Source organism: Prionailurus viverrinus, chromosome A3 (assembly GCF_022837055.1).
Source record: "Prionailurus viverrinus isolate Anna chromosome A3, UM_Priviv_1.0, whole genome shotgun sequence".
Classification (NCBI taxonomy): Eukaryota; Metazoa; Chordata; class Mammalia; order Carnivora; family Felidae; genus Prionailurus; species Prionailurus viverrinus.
This window is the reverse complement of record NC_062563.1, coordinates 90,477,720-90,494,184: the sequence shown is the minus strand read 5'-3', so window position 1 is coordinate 90,494,184 and position 16,465 is coordinate 90,477,720. Positions and strand designations below refer to the sequence as shown.

General features: G+C 36.4%; 1 protein-coding gene across 2 annotated transcripts in view; it reads right to left on the bottom strand.

Annotated features, from left to right (window-relative positions):
• Nucleotides 1-16,465, bottom strand: part of ALMS1 (ALMS1 centrosome and basal body associated protein) — a 227,426-nt gene that overhangs the window by 34,425 nt on the left and 176,536 nt on the right. For both annotated transcript variants that reach the window (XM_047854528.1, XM_047854529.1), the window contains one exon: nucleotides 10,689-11,836. In XM_047854528.1, the coding sequence (XP_047710484.1) occupies nucleotides 10,689-11,836 (1,148 nt within the window). The remainder of the gene's footprint in view (nucleotides 1-10,688; nucleotides 11,837-16,465) is intronic.

The following is a 16,465-nucleotide window of genomic DNA, read 5'->3' as shown; positions in this document are numbered from 1 at the left end:
AAATAAATAAAATAAAATTGAAGAAGTTCAATGAACTCCTAGTAAAACAAGTTCCACACCAAGACACACAATAACCAAACTGTTAACTGACAAAGATAAAGGCAGAATCTTGAAGCAGTAAGAATGAAGAGACTCAGAACGTACAAAGGATCATCAGTAAGATTAACTGCCAATTTCTCATAAGAAATGATGGAGGCCAACAGGCAGTAGGATGGTATTTAAAGTGATGTGAAAAACTGAAAAAAAAAAAGAAATCTGTATCTGGCAAAATTATCTTTCAAGAATGAAGGTGAAATTAAGACATTCCCAGATAAACAAAAGTTGAAAGAATTCATAACTGGATGTCTTTCTCTACAAGAAATGCTACAGGGACTCCTTCAGCATGAAAGAACACGAGCAACAAGTGAAGCCATGTGAAGAAATAAATAAAACCATATGAAGCCATATGAAGAAATAACACTGGTAAATGTAAATATATAGGTAAATATAAAAGTCAGTAATATATTTCTGGTTTTAACTTCTCTTTCTCTTCCTGTAAGATTTAAAAGACATGTATAAAGATAATTAAAAATCTATGTTAATGGTCACAGAAAGTATAAAGATGTAATATGTGACTATAAACAAAAGAATGAGAGGCAGAGAGGTACAGAAGCAGAGCTTTGTATATTACTGGGGCTAGATTGGCATCATTTCATATGTGTTGTTATATGTATAAGAGTTAACTGTAATCCCCCAAAAATAACTAAAAAATATAAAAGAGAGGAAATGAGATGGGAATCAAAACGGTTCGTTATAGGTTGATTATAGGAAATCAATTAAATACAAAAGAAGGCAGTGATAGAGGAACTGAAAAAGAAAAACTGTTAGACATAAAGAAATGGCAAAATTGTCTAAGTTAAGTCCTTTCCTTTCAGTAATTGCTTTAAATGTAAATAGATTAAACACTCATTCAAAGGTAGAGATGGCAGAATGAATTTTAAAAAATCATAATCCACTTATATGTTGTCTAAAAAAGACTTCATTCATTCCTTTTTAAATCTAAGGCTAATTTAATTTTTTAAAAATGTTTATTTATTTTTGAGGGGGGTTCAGATACAGGCAGAGAGAGAGGGAGACACAGAATCCGAAGCAGGCTCCAGGCTCTGAGCTGTCAGCACAGAGCCCGACACGAGGCTCGAACTCATAAACTGCGAGATCATGACCTGAACCGAAGTTGGATGCTTAACCGACTGAGCCATACAAGGCACCCCAATCTAAGGCAAATTTAATAAGATCATACAAACACCTGCACTGAGGCTGTTTTCTTATACAGTTGACCCCTGAACACAGGAAAAAGGGGTGCTGACCCCTAGAGGTGGTAGAAAATCCATGTGTAACTTTGACTCCCCTCAAAATTAACTGCTGACCCAGAAGCCTTATAACATAAATAGTTGATTAACACATATTTTGTATGTTATACATATTACACACTACCTTCTTATAATAAAGTAAGCTAGAGAAAAGAAAATATTTTGTTAAAGAAGCTTTCCCTTTTCATAAATTTTTCTTAATGTTTATTTATTTTTGAGAGAGGGAGAGCATGAGCAGGGGAAGGGCAGAGAGAAAGGGGGACCAGAGGATCCAAAGCAGGCTGCTGACAGCAGACAGCCCAATGTGGGGCTCAAACTCACAAACTGCGAGATCATGACTTGAGCTGAAGCCAGACACTTAACTGACTGAGCCACCCAGGTGCCCAGAGAAGAAAATATTATTAAGAAAATCATAAGAGCCCCTCAGTGGCTCAGTTGGTTAAGCATCTGACTCTTGATTTCAGCTCAGGTCAGGATCTCACAGTTGTGAGATTGAGCGCCACATCAGGCTCTGTTCTGGCTCTGAGCCTGCTTGAGATTCACTCCCCCACCCCCCATTCTGTCCCTTCCCAGTGCGTGTGCATACACATGCTTGCTCTCTCTAAAACAAACAAATGTTAAAAAATAAAAATATTTCTTAAAAACTCATTAAGAGAAAATATAGTACTGTATTCATCAAATCTGCATATAAGTAGATATTTCACACCTATGTTGCTCACATTCTTATTGTTCAAGGCTCAAGTGTAATTTAAAATAACATGAAGACACAGAGTGGAATTGATGCTTTGGCCCATTTCAATTAGATTCAGTGTCATATATTAAAGAACAGGATTTGTTGTTGCTGCCACTCTAGTTCCTTTCATCAGAAGGGGTCAGATATGCACGTTGTTCTGGTAATACACCCTACAATTCCAGACCATTGCTTCCAGAACTCATGTAGACAGGGCTTTTATCTGAGAAAGAAATCCATGCTCAGGAAAGGCTGACCCCAATCCTATTCTTATTACAAAGTCCATCCTGGCAAATGTCCACTTATTATTTTCAGTGTGTGGCACCTGGTATTGGAAATGTTATTGGTGCCATACTGTTTTTACCAGATGTTATTAATGGAATGAAATCATTCTGCTCTGGTCTCCTCCACAGCACTCACCAGAGAAGGACAGGGTCTTCAACCAACCCCACAGAAAGATATAGAGCCCAAACTGCCATCCCCTCACTGTCCCCCATTCCGCACTCCATTTTGAAAGACACTGACTTTAGATCCAAAAACACAGTAAAAGGATGAAAAAAGAAAGAAAGAAAGAGAGAGAAAGAGAGAGAGAGAGAGAGAGAGAGAGAGAGAGGAAGGAAGGAAGGAAGGAAGGAAGGAAGGAAGGAAGGAAGAAAAAGGATGGGAAAGATATTCCACACAAACAGTAGCAATGAAAAGAAAGCTGGGTAGCTCTACTATTATCAAACAAAAGAGAATTTGAATTAAAAATTATTATAAGACATAAAGAAGGGGATTATTTACTGATAAGACAGTCAACTCATGAAGAAGTATAACAATTAGGAACATATGCATACCCGATAACAGAGCTTCAAAATATATGAAGCAAAAATGGACAGAACTGAATGGAGAAACAGTTCCACATTAATAGTTGCAGACTTCAATACACGACTTCCAATATGATAGAAATACTAGATAAAAGACCAGTAAGAAAACAGAGGACTTGAATAACACTATAAACCAAATAGACTTAATAGACATAAACAGAACACTCTAAACAACAGCATAATTCTCAAGTGCACATGAAAATTCTTCACAAGAGATTATATAACACGGTAAAAAAACAAGTCATTATAAATTTAAAAGGACTCAAACACTTTGAATTATATATCCAAATATATTCTTTGACCACAATGGAATGAAACTAGAAATAATAAAAGAAATTTGGAAAATAAACAAAAATGTGGCAATTAAACAAACTATTAATAGTTAAAAAAGAAATTACAAGGAAAATTAGAAAATACTTTAAGATGAATGAAAATGAAAACACATACAAAAACTTTGAAATGCAGCGAAGGCAGAGTTTAGAAAAAAATTTATATCTGCAAAAGCAGGGCTCAGAGGAAATTTATAGTGGTAAATACCTATATTAAAAAAGAATAATAAGAGTGCACCTGGGTGGCTCACTCGGTTAAATGTCTGACCTCAGCCCAGGTCATGATCTCACGGTTTGTGAGTTAGAGCCCCACGGCGGGCTCTGTGCTGACAGCTCAGAGCCTGGAGCCTGCTTCCAATTCTGTGTCTCCCTTTCTCTCTGCCCCTCCCCTGTGCCCCCCCCCCCTCTCAAAAATAAATAAACATTAAAAAAAAAAAGAATAGGGGCACCTGGGTAGCTCAGTTGGTTAAGTGTCCAATTTCAGCTCAGGTCATGACCTCGCAGTTCATGAGATCCAGCCCCAAGTCGGGCTCTGTGCTGACACCTTGGAGTCTGGAGCCTGCTTCAGATTCTGTGTCTCCTTCTCTTTCTCTGCCCCTCCCACCTCGTGCTCTGTCTCTCTCTGTCTCTGTCTCTCAAAAATGAATAAGCATAAAAAATTTTTTTTTCATTTTTTTCTTCCCAGTTTTTAAAAAATTTTTAAATTAAAAAAAATTTTTGTTTATTTTTCAGAGAGAGACAGTGCGAGTGAGTGGGGAAGGGGCAGAGAGCAAGGGAGACACAGAATCCCAAGCAGGCTCCAGGCTCTGAGCTGTCAGTACAGAGCCTGATGCGGGGCTCGAACTCATGAACTGTGAGATCAGAACCTAAGCCAGAGCCGGACACTTAACTGACTGAGTCACCCACGTGCCCCTCCTTCCCAGTTTTTATTTAAATTCCGGTTAGTTAACAGACAGTGTAAGATTAGTTTCAGGTGTAGGATTTAGTGACTCATCACTTACACAGAATAATAACTTAAAATCAATAACTTTAAACTGTAAGGAAATAGGGGTAAAAAAAAGAGCAAACTAAAACCAAAGCAAGCAGAAGTAAATAATCAAGATTAGAGTGAAGATAAACAGAGTAGTGACTAGAAAAACAAAGAGATGAATTAATTCTTATAAACACACAAACTATAAAACAATGACTCAAGAAGAAATAGAAAATCTGAGTAGAGTTACAGTAAAAAGACTGAATCAGTAATAAACTTTTCCCCCAAAGAAAAACCCATGACTAGTGGCTTCACTGATGAATTCTACCAAACATTTAAAGAAAGTATCAATCATTAACACCAATTCTTCTCAAACTCATCCAAAAAAATCAAAGAGGATGGACAATGTCCTAACTCATTCTATGAAGCCAGTATTATCCTGATACCACAGGCAGACAAAGAAAGGTATTAAAAAAAAAACAGATCAATATCCTTTACAGAGATGCAAAAGACCTTTTCAAAATTCTAGCAAAGTGAATCTAGCAGCATATGAAAAGAATTATGTATCAAGACTAAGGAATATTTAAGGATTTATCCCAGGAATGCAAAGTTGGTTCAATACATGATTATCAATCTATACCATATTAACAGAATAAAAGAAAAAAAAAAGACCCAGATGATCATCCCAATAAATGCTAATGCATCTGGCAAAAAACACAACACTTTCATGGTAAAGATACTCATCAAGAAAGAAAGGGAACTTCCTTAACACGATAAAAGTCATGTATGAAAACTCAAGCTCACATCATTCTCAATGGTGAAAGACTAAATGTTTTCCTTCTAAGAACATGAACAAGACACTTTTGCCACTTCTGTTTGACACTGTTGATCTGGAAGTTCTAGCCAGAAAGTATATAAAGGGCACCCAAATTGGAAAGGAGGAAGTAAGACTATTTCTATTCACAGATGACATGATCTTATATGTAGAAAATCCTAAGGAATCCACAAGAAAACTGTTAAGAGTTAACAAATTCAGTAAAGTTATAGAGTACAAAACCAATATACAAAAATTAGGTGTGTATCTCTACACTAGCAATAAACAATGCAAACATGAAATTAAGAAAACAATTACATAACATCAAAAAGAAAAACTTACACAAATTGATATGGAATTTCAAGGGACCTTGAATAGCCAGAACAGTTTTGAAAAAAAAGAATAAATTGGAGGTTCTATACTTGTTTTCAAAATTTATTACAAAGATACAACAAACCAAAACTAATGTGGGACTGGCATAAAGGAGGACATAAAGACCAGCAGAATAGAATAGAATAGAATAGAATAGAATAGAATAGAATAGAATAGAATAGAATAGAATAGAATAGAATAGAATAGGACTAGACTAGACTAGACTAGAATAGAGAGCCTGAAATAAACCCTCATATATATATTGTCAACTGATTTTTGTCAAGGGTGCCAAGACCATTCAATGGAGAAAAGACAGTCTTTTTTCAACAAATGGTGCTGGGACTAGATATCCACATAGAAAAGAATGAACTTGGAGCCTTACTTTGCACCATATACAAAAACTTAGATCAAAAGTCTTAAACATGAGACCTAAAACCATAAAACTCTTAGAAGAAAATAGGAGAAAACCTTAAAGACATTGCATTTGGCAATGATTTCCTGGATATGACACCAAAAGCAAAAACAGATAAACTGGATTACATCTAAATTAAAAATCTGTGCCTCTGAGGACAAAATCAACAGAATGAAAAGGCAACCCATGGAATCAGAAAGAATATTGAAAATTAAGTAGAAGAGGTTAATATCCAGAACATATAAAGAAATCCTACAAATGAACAACAAAAAACTTGATTAAGAAACAGGCAAAGGACTTGAATAGATATTTCTCCAGAGATCACATACAAATAACTAATAAGCAAATAAAGATGTTCAATATCACTAATCATTAGGGAACTACAAATCAAAGCACAATGACATACCACTTCACACTCATTAGGATAACTATTTTTATTAAAAAAACAAAACAAAACAAAACAGGGGTTGGCAAGGATGTGGAGAAACTGGAACCCCTGTGCACTTGGTGGTGGGACTAAAAATGGTATAGAAAACAGCATGGCAGCTCCTCAAATAATTAAAAATAGAATTACCACATGATTCTGCCTTCTACTTCTGGTTTTATTACCTCCCCCGCCAATTGAAAGCAGGTTCTTGAAGAGATATTTGTACACCTATATCCACAGCAAAATTATTCACAATAGTCAAAAGAAAGAGTAACCCAAGCGTCTATTAGCAGATGAATGGATAAGTAAAATGTGCTATATACATACAATGGAATATCATTCACCCTTAAAAAATAAGAAAATCATGTTACATGCTACAACATGGATGAACCTTAAGGATATTTTGCTAAATGAAATCAGCCTATTACTAAAAGACAAATGATACATGATTCTACTTATATGAGGTACCTAGAGTAGTCAAATTTATAGAGATAGAAAGTAGACTGGTAGTTGCCAGAGGCTGAGCATCAAGTGGAATGAGGAGTTGGTTGAGTGGGTATAGAATTTCAGGTTTGCAGGATGACAAGAGTTCCTAAGATGGATAATAGTGATGTCTACACAATGATATGAATGCACCAAGCTGCACATTTAACAATGGGTAAGATGAAAAATTTTGTTATATGGATTTTACCACACTTAAGAATAAAAAAAAAGAGAGAACAAGAAAATCAAATAAATACAGCAGTGTTGATGCATAGGGGCACTTTTACCCCAATGTTTATAGCAGCACTTTCAACAATAACCAAATAATGGAAAGAGCCTAAATGTCCATCAACTGATGAATGGATAAAGAAGTTGTGGTTCATATATACAATGGAATACTACTTGGCAATGAGAAAGAATGTAATATGGCCTTGTGTAGCAACATGGAACTGGAGAGTGTTATGCTAAGTGAAATAAGTCATACAGAGAAAGTCAGATACCATAAGTTTTCACTCTCATGTGGATCCTGAGAAACTTAACAGAAGACCATGGGGGAGGAGAAGGAGGAAAAAAAAAGTTAGAGAGGGAGGGAGGGAAACCATAAGAGACTATAAAAACTGAGAATAAACTGTGGGTTGAAGGGGGGTGGGAGGGAGGGGAAAGTGGGTGATGGGCATTGAGGAGGGCACCTGTTGGGACTTCATATTTAAAAAAAAAAAAAGAAAACCAAGAATAAATTTAACTAAGAAGGTCTAAGACTTGTAAAATGAAAGCTACAAAACATTCCTGGAAGAAATTAAAAACCTAAATAAATTGAAAGACATTCCGTGTTCACAGCCTGAAGACTTAATATTAAGATTGCAATAAACTCCAAACCAATCTGTAGATTTAATGCAATTAATATCAAAATCCCAGTGACCTTTTTGGCAGAAATGGAAAAGCTGATCCTAAAATTCATATTCAAATACAAGGGGCCTGAATAGCGAAGTAGTCTTGAAAAAGAACAAAATTGGAAAACTCATGCTTCTCAATTTTAAAACTCACTACAGCTAGAGTAATCAAAAATACTGCAGTAATGGAGTATGACTAGGCATGTAGATCTAAGGAATGCAATTGAAGGCCCAGAAATAAACCTTCACATCTACTGTCAGTTGATTTTTGACAAAAGTGTCAAGACCATTCAATGGGGAAAGAATAGTCTCTTCAAAGACTGGTACTAGGACAACTGGGTATCCACGTGGAAAAGAATGACGTTTCACCCTTACCTTATATTACATACAAATATTAACCCAATATATATCAAATAGGTAAATGAAAGAATAGTATAAAATTCTTAAAAGAATATAGGGACAAGACTGGATTTGGCAGTGGTTTCTTAGATAGGATACCAAAAACACAAGCAACAAAAGAAAAAAAATAGACTTCATCAAAAGTAAACTATTGTGCATCAAAGGATGGTAATAAGCGAGTGAAAAGACAATCCGGCGGGGGTGGGGGGGGGGGAGCAAATATTTACAAATTACACACCCAGTAAGAATCTACAATTCAGAATAAATAAAGAACTCTTGTAATTCAAAATAACAAACAACTTAATTACAAGTGGGCAAAAACCTGAATAGACATTTCTCAAAAGAAGATATATATATGTACACACACACACACACACACACACACACACACACACGGCCAACAAGCACAGGAAAAGATGCTTACTGTCATTAGGAAAGGGGAAAGCAAATCAAAACCACAATCAAAATGACAATGAGTATGAGATACCCTTCACACCTACTAGCATGGCAAGAAAAACCCAAACAGACAAACCATAAAACAAGGTAAATACAAAGTGCTGGTCAATGTGGAGAGAATGGGGCGCTCAGACATTGCTGGTGGGAATATAAATGGTATATCCATTGTGGAAAACAGTTTGGTGGTTACTCAATAAGCTAAACACAGAATTATCATATGACCTAGAACTTCCACTCCTAAGTATATAACCAAAAGAACTGTACACAGTGTTCAAATAAAAACTTGTGTACAGATGTTCATATCTGCTCCTTTTACAGTAGCCAAAAGATGGAAACAACCTAAATGTCCACAAACAGATGAATAAATAAAATATAGTATATACATGCAATGGAATATTATTGACCCATATAAAGCAATAAAGTACTGATACATGCTAGGGCATGGATGAACCTCAAAAATATGTTAAAGTGACAGATGTCTGACTTGGTCACATCTGTATGATTCCATTTATATGAAATACACAGAACAGGCAACAAAGGCAGAAAGTAGCTTCATGGTTGTCAGGGGCTGGTGGGAGGGGGAATAGAGAGCGACTGCTTAATGGTTAGGAAGTTTCTACTGGAGTGATGAAAAAGTACACAAACTGGATAGTGGTGATATGTAAAACACTGTGAATATACTCAGTGCCATTAGACTGTACACTTTAAGATGGTTAAAACTATAAACTTTATGCGTGTAAAGTGTATGGATTTTGCCACACACACACACACACACACACGCACACACACACACCCTCTACTGAGATCTTTTTTCCCTATCTCCTCCATGGAACAAAAAGCCTTAATCTGTTATCATTCCCAATTCTTCTCCTACTTTAAAAAGTCATATTGTTCTATTTATACATGTAATCACTATCATTTAATACCTACCAAAAACTCAATTATGAGAAATAATATTTATGAATTGTCTCAATGTCTTGTGTCTCCTTGCCTCTAGACTAGTGCTCTCTTAAGTTTTTTTGATCATGCAGTCCTACTGATAAAATATTTTTGAGCACAAATTACCAAAGTAGATATTTATTTATGTTATAAATTATGGCTCTATTCATATATTATAAAACATATACAGAAATATAAATTTTAAAAGGCTGAGAAAAATAAATATCTATCTTTTTTTTTTTTTTTGTCTGTACTCCAGTGCCCCATTCTGTAAGCATCCCTCTTTGGAGAACACTCCTCTAGATACCCTAAATTTTATTCTTGGGTTAAAGTATTAGTCTGCATTTGCTGCCCCCTTGAAGTCTGCCTTTACTGAAACTCCCTAACATAAGGTCATATTAATCTTATGGGTGTTGTTACCGAATTCCTTGTAAGGATGCTGTTGAGGACTCTTACATACACTGTGGTGCCTTCTTTATGAGAATAGACGAGAGAAATTTCTCTTAGGTCTCAGTATCAGAAATATTTATAATGCTTTTGAAAACCTAGTTTTTATATTATAGACTTATGTAATTGATCACAAAGTTGTAGCAACACCACATGCTAGAAAACATAGAGCAAAATTTGTGGCTCACTTCTAGCAACCATATCCACAAGGTGTATTTATTTATCTCCCCTCTGGCTTCAACTTGTCTTCCCAACACTCACAATTCTTCATTTATTTACCCTTAAAAATCATGTTGTAGCTCATCCCTTCCTGGCTTTAATTTAATTTTCTATCATTCTAATTCTTCATTTACTCAAGAAAATCATTATTGTATTACTTACATAAGTATGTGTCTGGATATTTGTGTCTGTGTATATCTGTGTATGTGTTTAAGAACATCTCAAAACTTCTTGAAAGACAGGGAGGAATGAATAAGCAAAAAAACCCCAAACAAACAGAAACGGCCAGGCACTAATGTTCAGAATGGAGGTCATCCTAAACTGGAAGCTCCCCCGTGCCAGGGGTACACTTTGCAGATTCTGAAGCATTTAGCAGCAAAGCCCTTCGTTGTAACTGAGCGTTGAAGAAAAGAATGACAACTCACAATAGCACTGTACTACACTTTCTCACTCTTTTCCGAAAGTTGGTAAGAAATGTTATAGTGAGGAAAGGGCAATTGGCTTTTTTTCACCTGTGTGCAAAGCTTAACTAAAAAGTCCATGAAAAAGGCAGTCACATTGCCAGACGGAATTTGTAGCCATGTACCTGGATGTGTTTCCTTCTGGTGTGCTCAGAAGTCATTTGGGGATGACCTGTATTCAAAGCTTTCTTATTCTTCTTGCTCCGCCTCTCAAGGTATCTCCTCTGGTGGTCGGTAATGCTGCTGTATAATTTAATTCGCCTGGGTGACAGACAAACCCTTTCATGGCCAAAAGCTTGGATCAGTCGGGCAGTGTCAATGGTGGAAATAGAGCTGCTTCTCTCCTGCAAAGTCACCTCTTTATCTGTTTGGGTTAAGATATCAGATTCCACAGGAGAATTGGTTGTGGAAAGGATGTTGGTGGCAGTGTCTGTGAGCAGCTCACTTTCGTCAGATGGTCTAGAATCTGAGGAAGTGTTGTTTATATAATGAAAACCTGGCTGTTTTCTCAGGATATACTTATCAAATTTAATCTGTTCAATTTTAATCTGGTTGGACTTCCCAGCTTGATGAGTAGAAAGCGCCTTGCTTTTTTTAAGCTCTCCTGTGTTTTTATGGCATTTCTCCAGGCTCTTATACCGCTTCTTTTTCTGAAACTTGATTTTCTGCTGTTGCTTAATATCCCGTTCCCCTCTGCTATCATCCTGTGTGCTTTCAGAGGCCCAGAGAGAATATGTGATGGGATTCTGAAGAAGTTTAGCCAAACGATCAAGTCGCTCCACCAAGGATAGTTCTTTTCTGTCACTAAACTCGGGAGGTTTCTTTTGTTTCTGTCGCTCCTGATACTTGTTCCAGAGTTCATTCAAACTCACAGTGTGCTGAGTTGTTAGCTCTGGGGTGACCTTATGATCCCTTTTTGGATCACTAATTTGTTTGTCACATTTTGGATAATCTCTAGCCTGACTTTTAGTGGAATGCATCACTTCTTTGTTTTCCAAGTTTACATTGATACTGAGGCTCTCTATTCTGGTATAATCTGCCTTGGTCTTTTCCACATTTTCAACAGGGGAAGGAAGACAAGTATGTTCTCTTTGTTTGTCTGGATGACGCTGAAAGAAATCTTTCCAAGAATGCCTCATGAAAACACTCCTCCCCAAGGATTCATGGCAAACATCTTGATCAGTTGGTAGGTGGACTGGATGATGAAAGTAAAACTTGGCTGACCTGAAGACAGAATGGGTAGTATTTTCAAATTCTGAATGACATCTGGACTCTGAAAGGGAGAAAGAAAAAGATTTTGAAGGATTTTCAAAATATTTGTATTCCCTTTAGAAATAGTATTCACACTTAGGGACGCCTGGGTGTCTCAGCTGGTTAAGTGTCCAATTTTGACTCAGGTCATGATCTCGCGGTTCATGAGTTTGAGCCCCGCATCGGGCTACGGTGCTGACAGTGTGGAGTCTGCTTGGGATTCTCTCTCTCACCCTCTCTTTGCCCCTCCCCTACTCTCTATCTTTCTCAAAATAAATAAACTTAAAAAAAAGAGAAAAAAGAAAAATACCCATCATTAAAAAAATTTTTTTTTTAAAGTTTCTACACAGCAAAGGAAACAACTGACAAAGAGAAAGGGCAATGTATGAAATAAGAGAAAAGAAGTGTATACTATATGTCTGATAAGAGGTTAATCTCCAAAATATATAAAGAATTCATACAACTCAATAGTAAAATAATAACCCAATTGAAAACCTAGGCAAATAACTTGAACAGCCATTTCCTCAAGATATATAAATGGACAAGAGGTAGATGAAAAAAGGCTCAACATCACTCACTAATCTTATCAAGGAAATGCAAATTAAAACCACAATGAATTATCATCTACATCTGTCAAGATGGCTATTATCAAAAAAACCCAAAAAACAAATGTTGGTGAGAATGCAAAATGTTGTAGCTGCTGTGGAAAACAGTACGAAGGTTCCTAAAAAAATTCAAATTAGAACTACCATACGGTTCAGCAATCCCAGTTATGGGTATTTATCCAAAAGAATTGAAATGAAGATCTCAAAGGAATATTAGCACTCCTAAGTTCACTGCAGCACTATTCACAACAGTCAAAATGTAGAAGCAAACTAAATATCCACCAACATATCGAAGAATAAAGAAAATATGGTATATCCATAAAAAGAAGGAAATTCTGCTATATGTGACATAATGGATGAACCTTGAGGACATTATGTTAAGTGAAATAAGATGGATTTCACTTTTATGAGAGATATAAAATAGTCAAATTCACAGAATCAAAGAATGGAATAGTGGCTGCCAGGGGATGGGGGGGAAGGGTAGGGAATGGGGAGTTAGTAATCAATGGGCATAGAGTTTCAGTCAAAGCAAGATGAGTAAGTTCTAGAGACCTGCTGTGTAACATTGCACCTATAGTCAACAATATACCGTACACTTAAAATTTTGTTAAGAGGGTAGATCTCATGTTCAGTGTTCTTTCCATGATAAAATTATGGGAAGGAAGGAAGGAAGGAAGGAAGGAAGGAAGGAAGGAAGGAAGAAAGGAAGGAAAGGGAAGGAAGGGAAAGGAAGGGAAAGGAAGGGGAAAGGAAAGGAAAGGAAAGGAAAGGAAAGGAAAGGAAAGGAAAGGAAAGGAAAGGAGGTAGGAATTTGAGGACAAATTATGTGAAGGCTAGAACACTAGGCTAAGGACTTTAAAATTTATTCTTAATGGAAATTAAGCACCAGTATACCATTTGAGCAGAGGAAAAACAAGATTATGGCTATACTTCAGGAAGGATACCATAGCAACAGGATAAAAGCAGCAAAATGTCAAAGGGCTAATGAGAGTACATTAAAAAATAAAGCAAAAGCAAAAGAATGAGGAAATAGATAACATTACTGGAAAATGTATTTGTTTTCCAATATCAGTATTTTCAAACAACGCAGTCCCACTGACTTGGGGCTGAAGTAAAATACATGGTAAAGAGTAGAAAATGAGCAAGCTGAATCTGTTGAGTATAAAGAGCTCTATGAGCAATGAGACTACACAACCCTATCTCATGGTACTTCATTGAGTAAATGTCAAATCAGTTGAGATGAATGTCTATTCTAATACATTAGTTTTACACACAGCATTTGTAAAATTCTCCCCAAATATATCAAAGTATATTAAACTATGATTTACTACTTTTAAAAATTAAAGTTAAATATGCTCATTGTAAAATATTCAAATAATGTAGAGAATTTAAGGTGAAAAAGTCTCCCTGCCATCCCTCAACCCCTAAGCCACTTTCTAATAATAACAACTATTAACCAGGTTTTATATACCCATTTAGATAAAATGCTGCCAAGTGCTGCAAAAATATTTGTTCAATGAAAAAAATATTTTATGCATATGTAAACATTTTATATTTACTGATTTGATATATAATTTAACTACATGTTTAGGTTGTTTCCAAATGTTTACTCTCCTGAAGAATGCTGCAGTGGATATCTGTGCATGTGTGTATGTGTGTGTGTGTGAGATTTTATGTTTGATACAACTTTATGTGTATAACTCCTGCAAGTGGAAATGCTGGATGAAAGAAACATTTATTTCAATTTTAGTCCATGTTGAGAGTTTAGATAAAGGGGTCCAAAATACTGCTGCTTCAGCATCCATTTTGTGTAGGCAAGTGGACTGCAGGGGCCTTGAACTAACACTAGCTCCTCCTTCTAATGCATGCCCTAGAGAACAGCACGCAGAATCTTAAGTATTTAAGTTCCTTATATGACCTCCCCAAAAGTCCTTGTGATACACAGTCTCCCCACCTCCCAGGGCCTTACCCTTTGTGCACTGCTTACACAAGACCCTTGCCAAGCTTACCAAAATACGGCCCTTTCTGGTTTTGAATTCACCAGTTCACCCTTATCTTGGGAACCAATCCACCTATAGACCCTAATAATGGCATGTACCCCAGGTTTTGCCATTCTCTTGCCCCGTGTGTCCGCTCAAAGCATGCTGCGTACCTCCTCCAGGACCTGTGAGTAATACAGTTCTCTATATCAATTTCCCTTGTACTCTTTTATTGAGCCATTGGACATCCCAGAGCTCTACTTAACAAATGTTAATAAAGTCACAACGGTTAGACATTGTCAAATTGCTGTATTCTTTAAAAATGTTGCAGGGAGCCTGGGTGGCGCAGTCGGTTAAGCGTCCGACTTCAGCCAGGTCACGATCTCGCGGTCCGTGAGTTCGAGACCCGCGTCGGGCTCTGGGCTGATGGCTCAGAGCCTGGAGCCTGTTTCCGATTCTGTGTCTCCCTCTCTCTGTGCCCCTCCCCCGTTCATGCTCTGTCTCTCTCTGTCCCAAAAAAAATAAATAAATGTTGAAAAAAAAATTAAAAAAAAAAAAATGTTGCAATAAATTTGCACTTCTAACAATAGTATTATGAAGATGTATGTACATTTCCCCATATCTCAACAATACTTTTTATTTTTAAGTTTATTTATTTATTTTGAGAGAGAGACAGAGAGAGCGCGCATGTAAGTAGGGGAGGGGCAGAGAGAGGGAGAGAGAATCCCAAGCAGGCTTGGGATCCTAAGTTCCAACAATATTTTTATAATCAGAATCAAATCTTTTCATCTGTGCTATTCTAAAGGGCTTAAAAATTTTGTGTTTTAGGGGTGCCTGGGTGGATCAATTGGCTAAGAGTCTGACTCTTGATTTCGGTTCAGGTCATGATCTCATGTTTAGTGGGATTGAGCCCCACATAGGGCTCTGCGCTGACAGGGTGGAGCCTACTAGGGATTCTGTCTCTTCCTCTCTCTCTGCCCCTCCCCACAATTTCTCTCTCTCAAAATGAATATTAAAAAAAAAATCTGTGGTTTACTATATTTCTTTAATTATGAAAAAGGCTAAGTATTGTTTCATATATTTCATGGCCATGTGTATTTCTTTTACCATAAAATTCCTGCTCATGTTCTTTGTTTTTCTATTAGACTGTCTTTGATTTATAAAAAAGCTCTTTGCATATTAAGAAAATTAGCCCCCTTTTCTCAAGTTTATCTGTTTAAAATTGTTTTCCTACTTTGCATTTATAAATTGACTTTGCATATAGTATTTTTCTACCATGCAGAAATTTAAAATATGTAGACAAATTTATCAAATATTTGCTTTTAGGACTTTTAGATTTTGTCACCTTACTTTATAAGAAATAATAATCCAAACCTTCATCCAGAACTTTTATGATCTCATGCTCTCTTTTATTACTTACATCTCTGAAATATATGAGTCTCAGTAACAGGGGTAAGGAGAAATCTACCCCCACACGTCCCCAAACGCTAGCTAAGCATCTTGGTATAATGTGTTGAATAATCCATCTATTCCAAACTGATGTGAAATGGCACTTTTAAAACAGTAGATTCTCACTGTATTTATTTCCATTGAGGTACCCACTCTCAGTCTCTTGACCCAATAGCATCCTTTTTTTTAAAATTTTTTTTTTTAATGTTTATTCATTTCTGAAGGACAGAGAGAGCACAAGCAGGGGTGGGGCAGAGAGAGAGGGGGACACAGAATCTGAAGCAGGATCCAGGCTCTGAGCTGTCAGCACAGAGCCCAACGTGGGGCTTGAACTCATGAGCCGCAAGATCATGACCTGAGCAGAAGTCAGATGCTTAACTGACTTAGCCACCCACGCGCCCCCCACAATAGCATCCTTTTAATGGTTACTGCTGTATAGTTTATTTTAATACCTTGTATAGCTAAATCCTACACCATCTCCATCATCTTTTTCAGACCCTTTCTGGTAAAGAGAAAATTTTATTATTATTTTGTAAAATTTATATTTACAAATATATTTTGTAATGTATTTATATCATTTATAATATTTATATATTATTAATATTATAAATACTATAT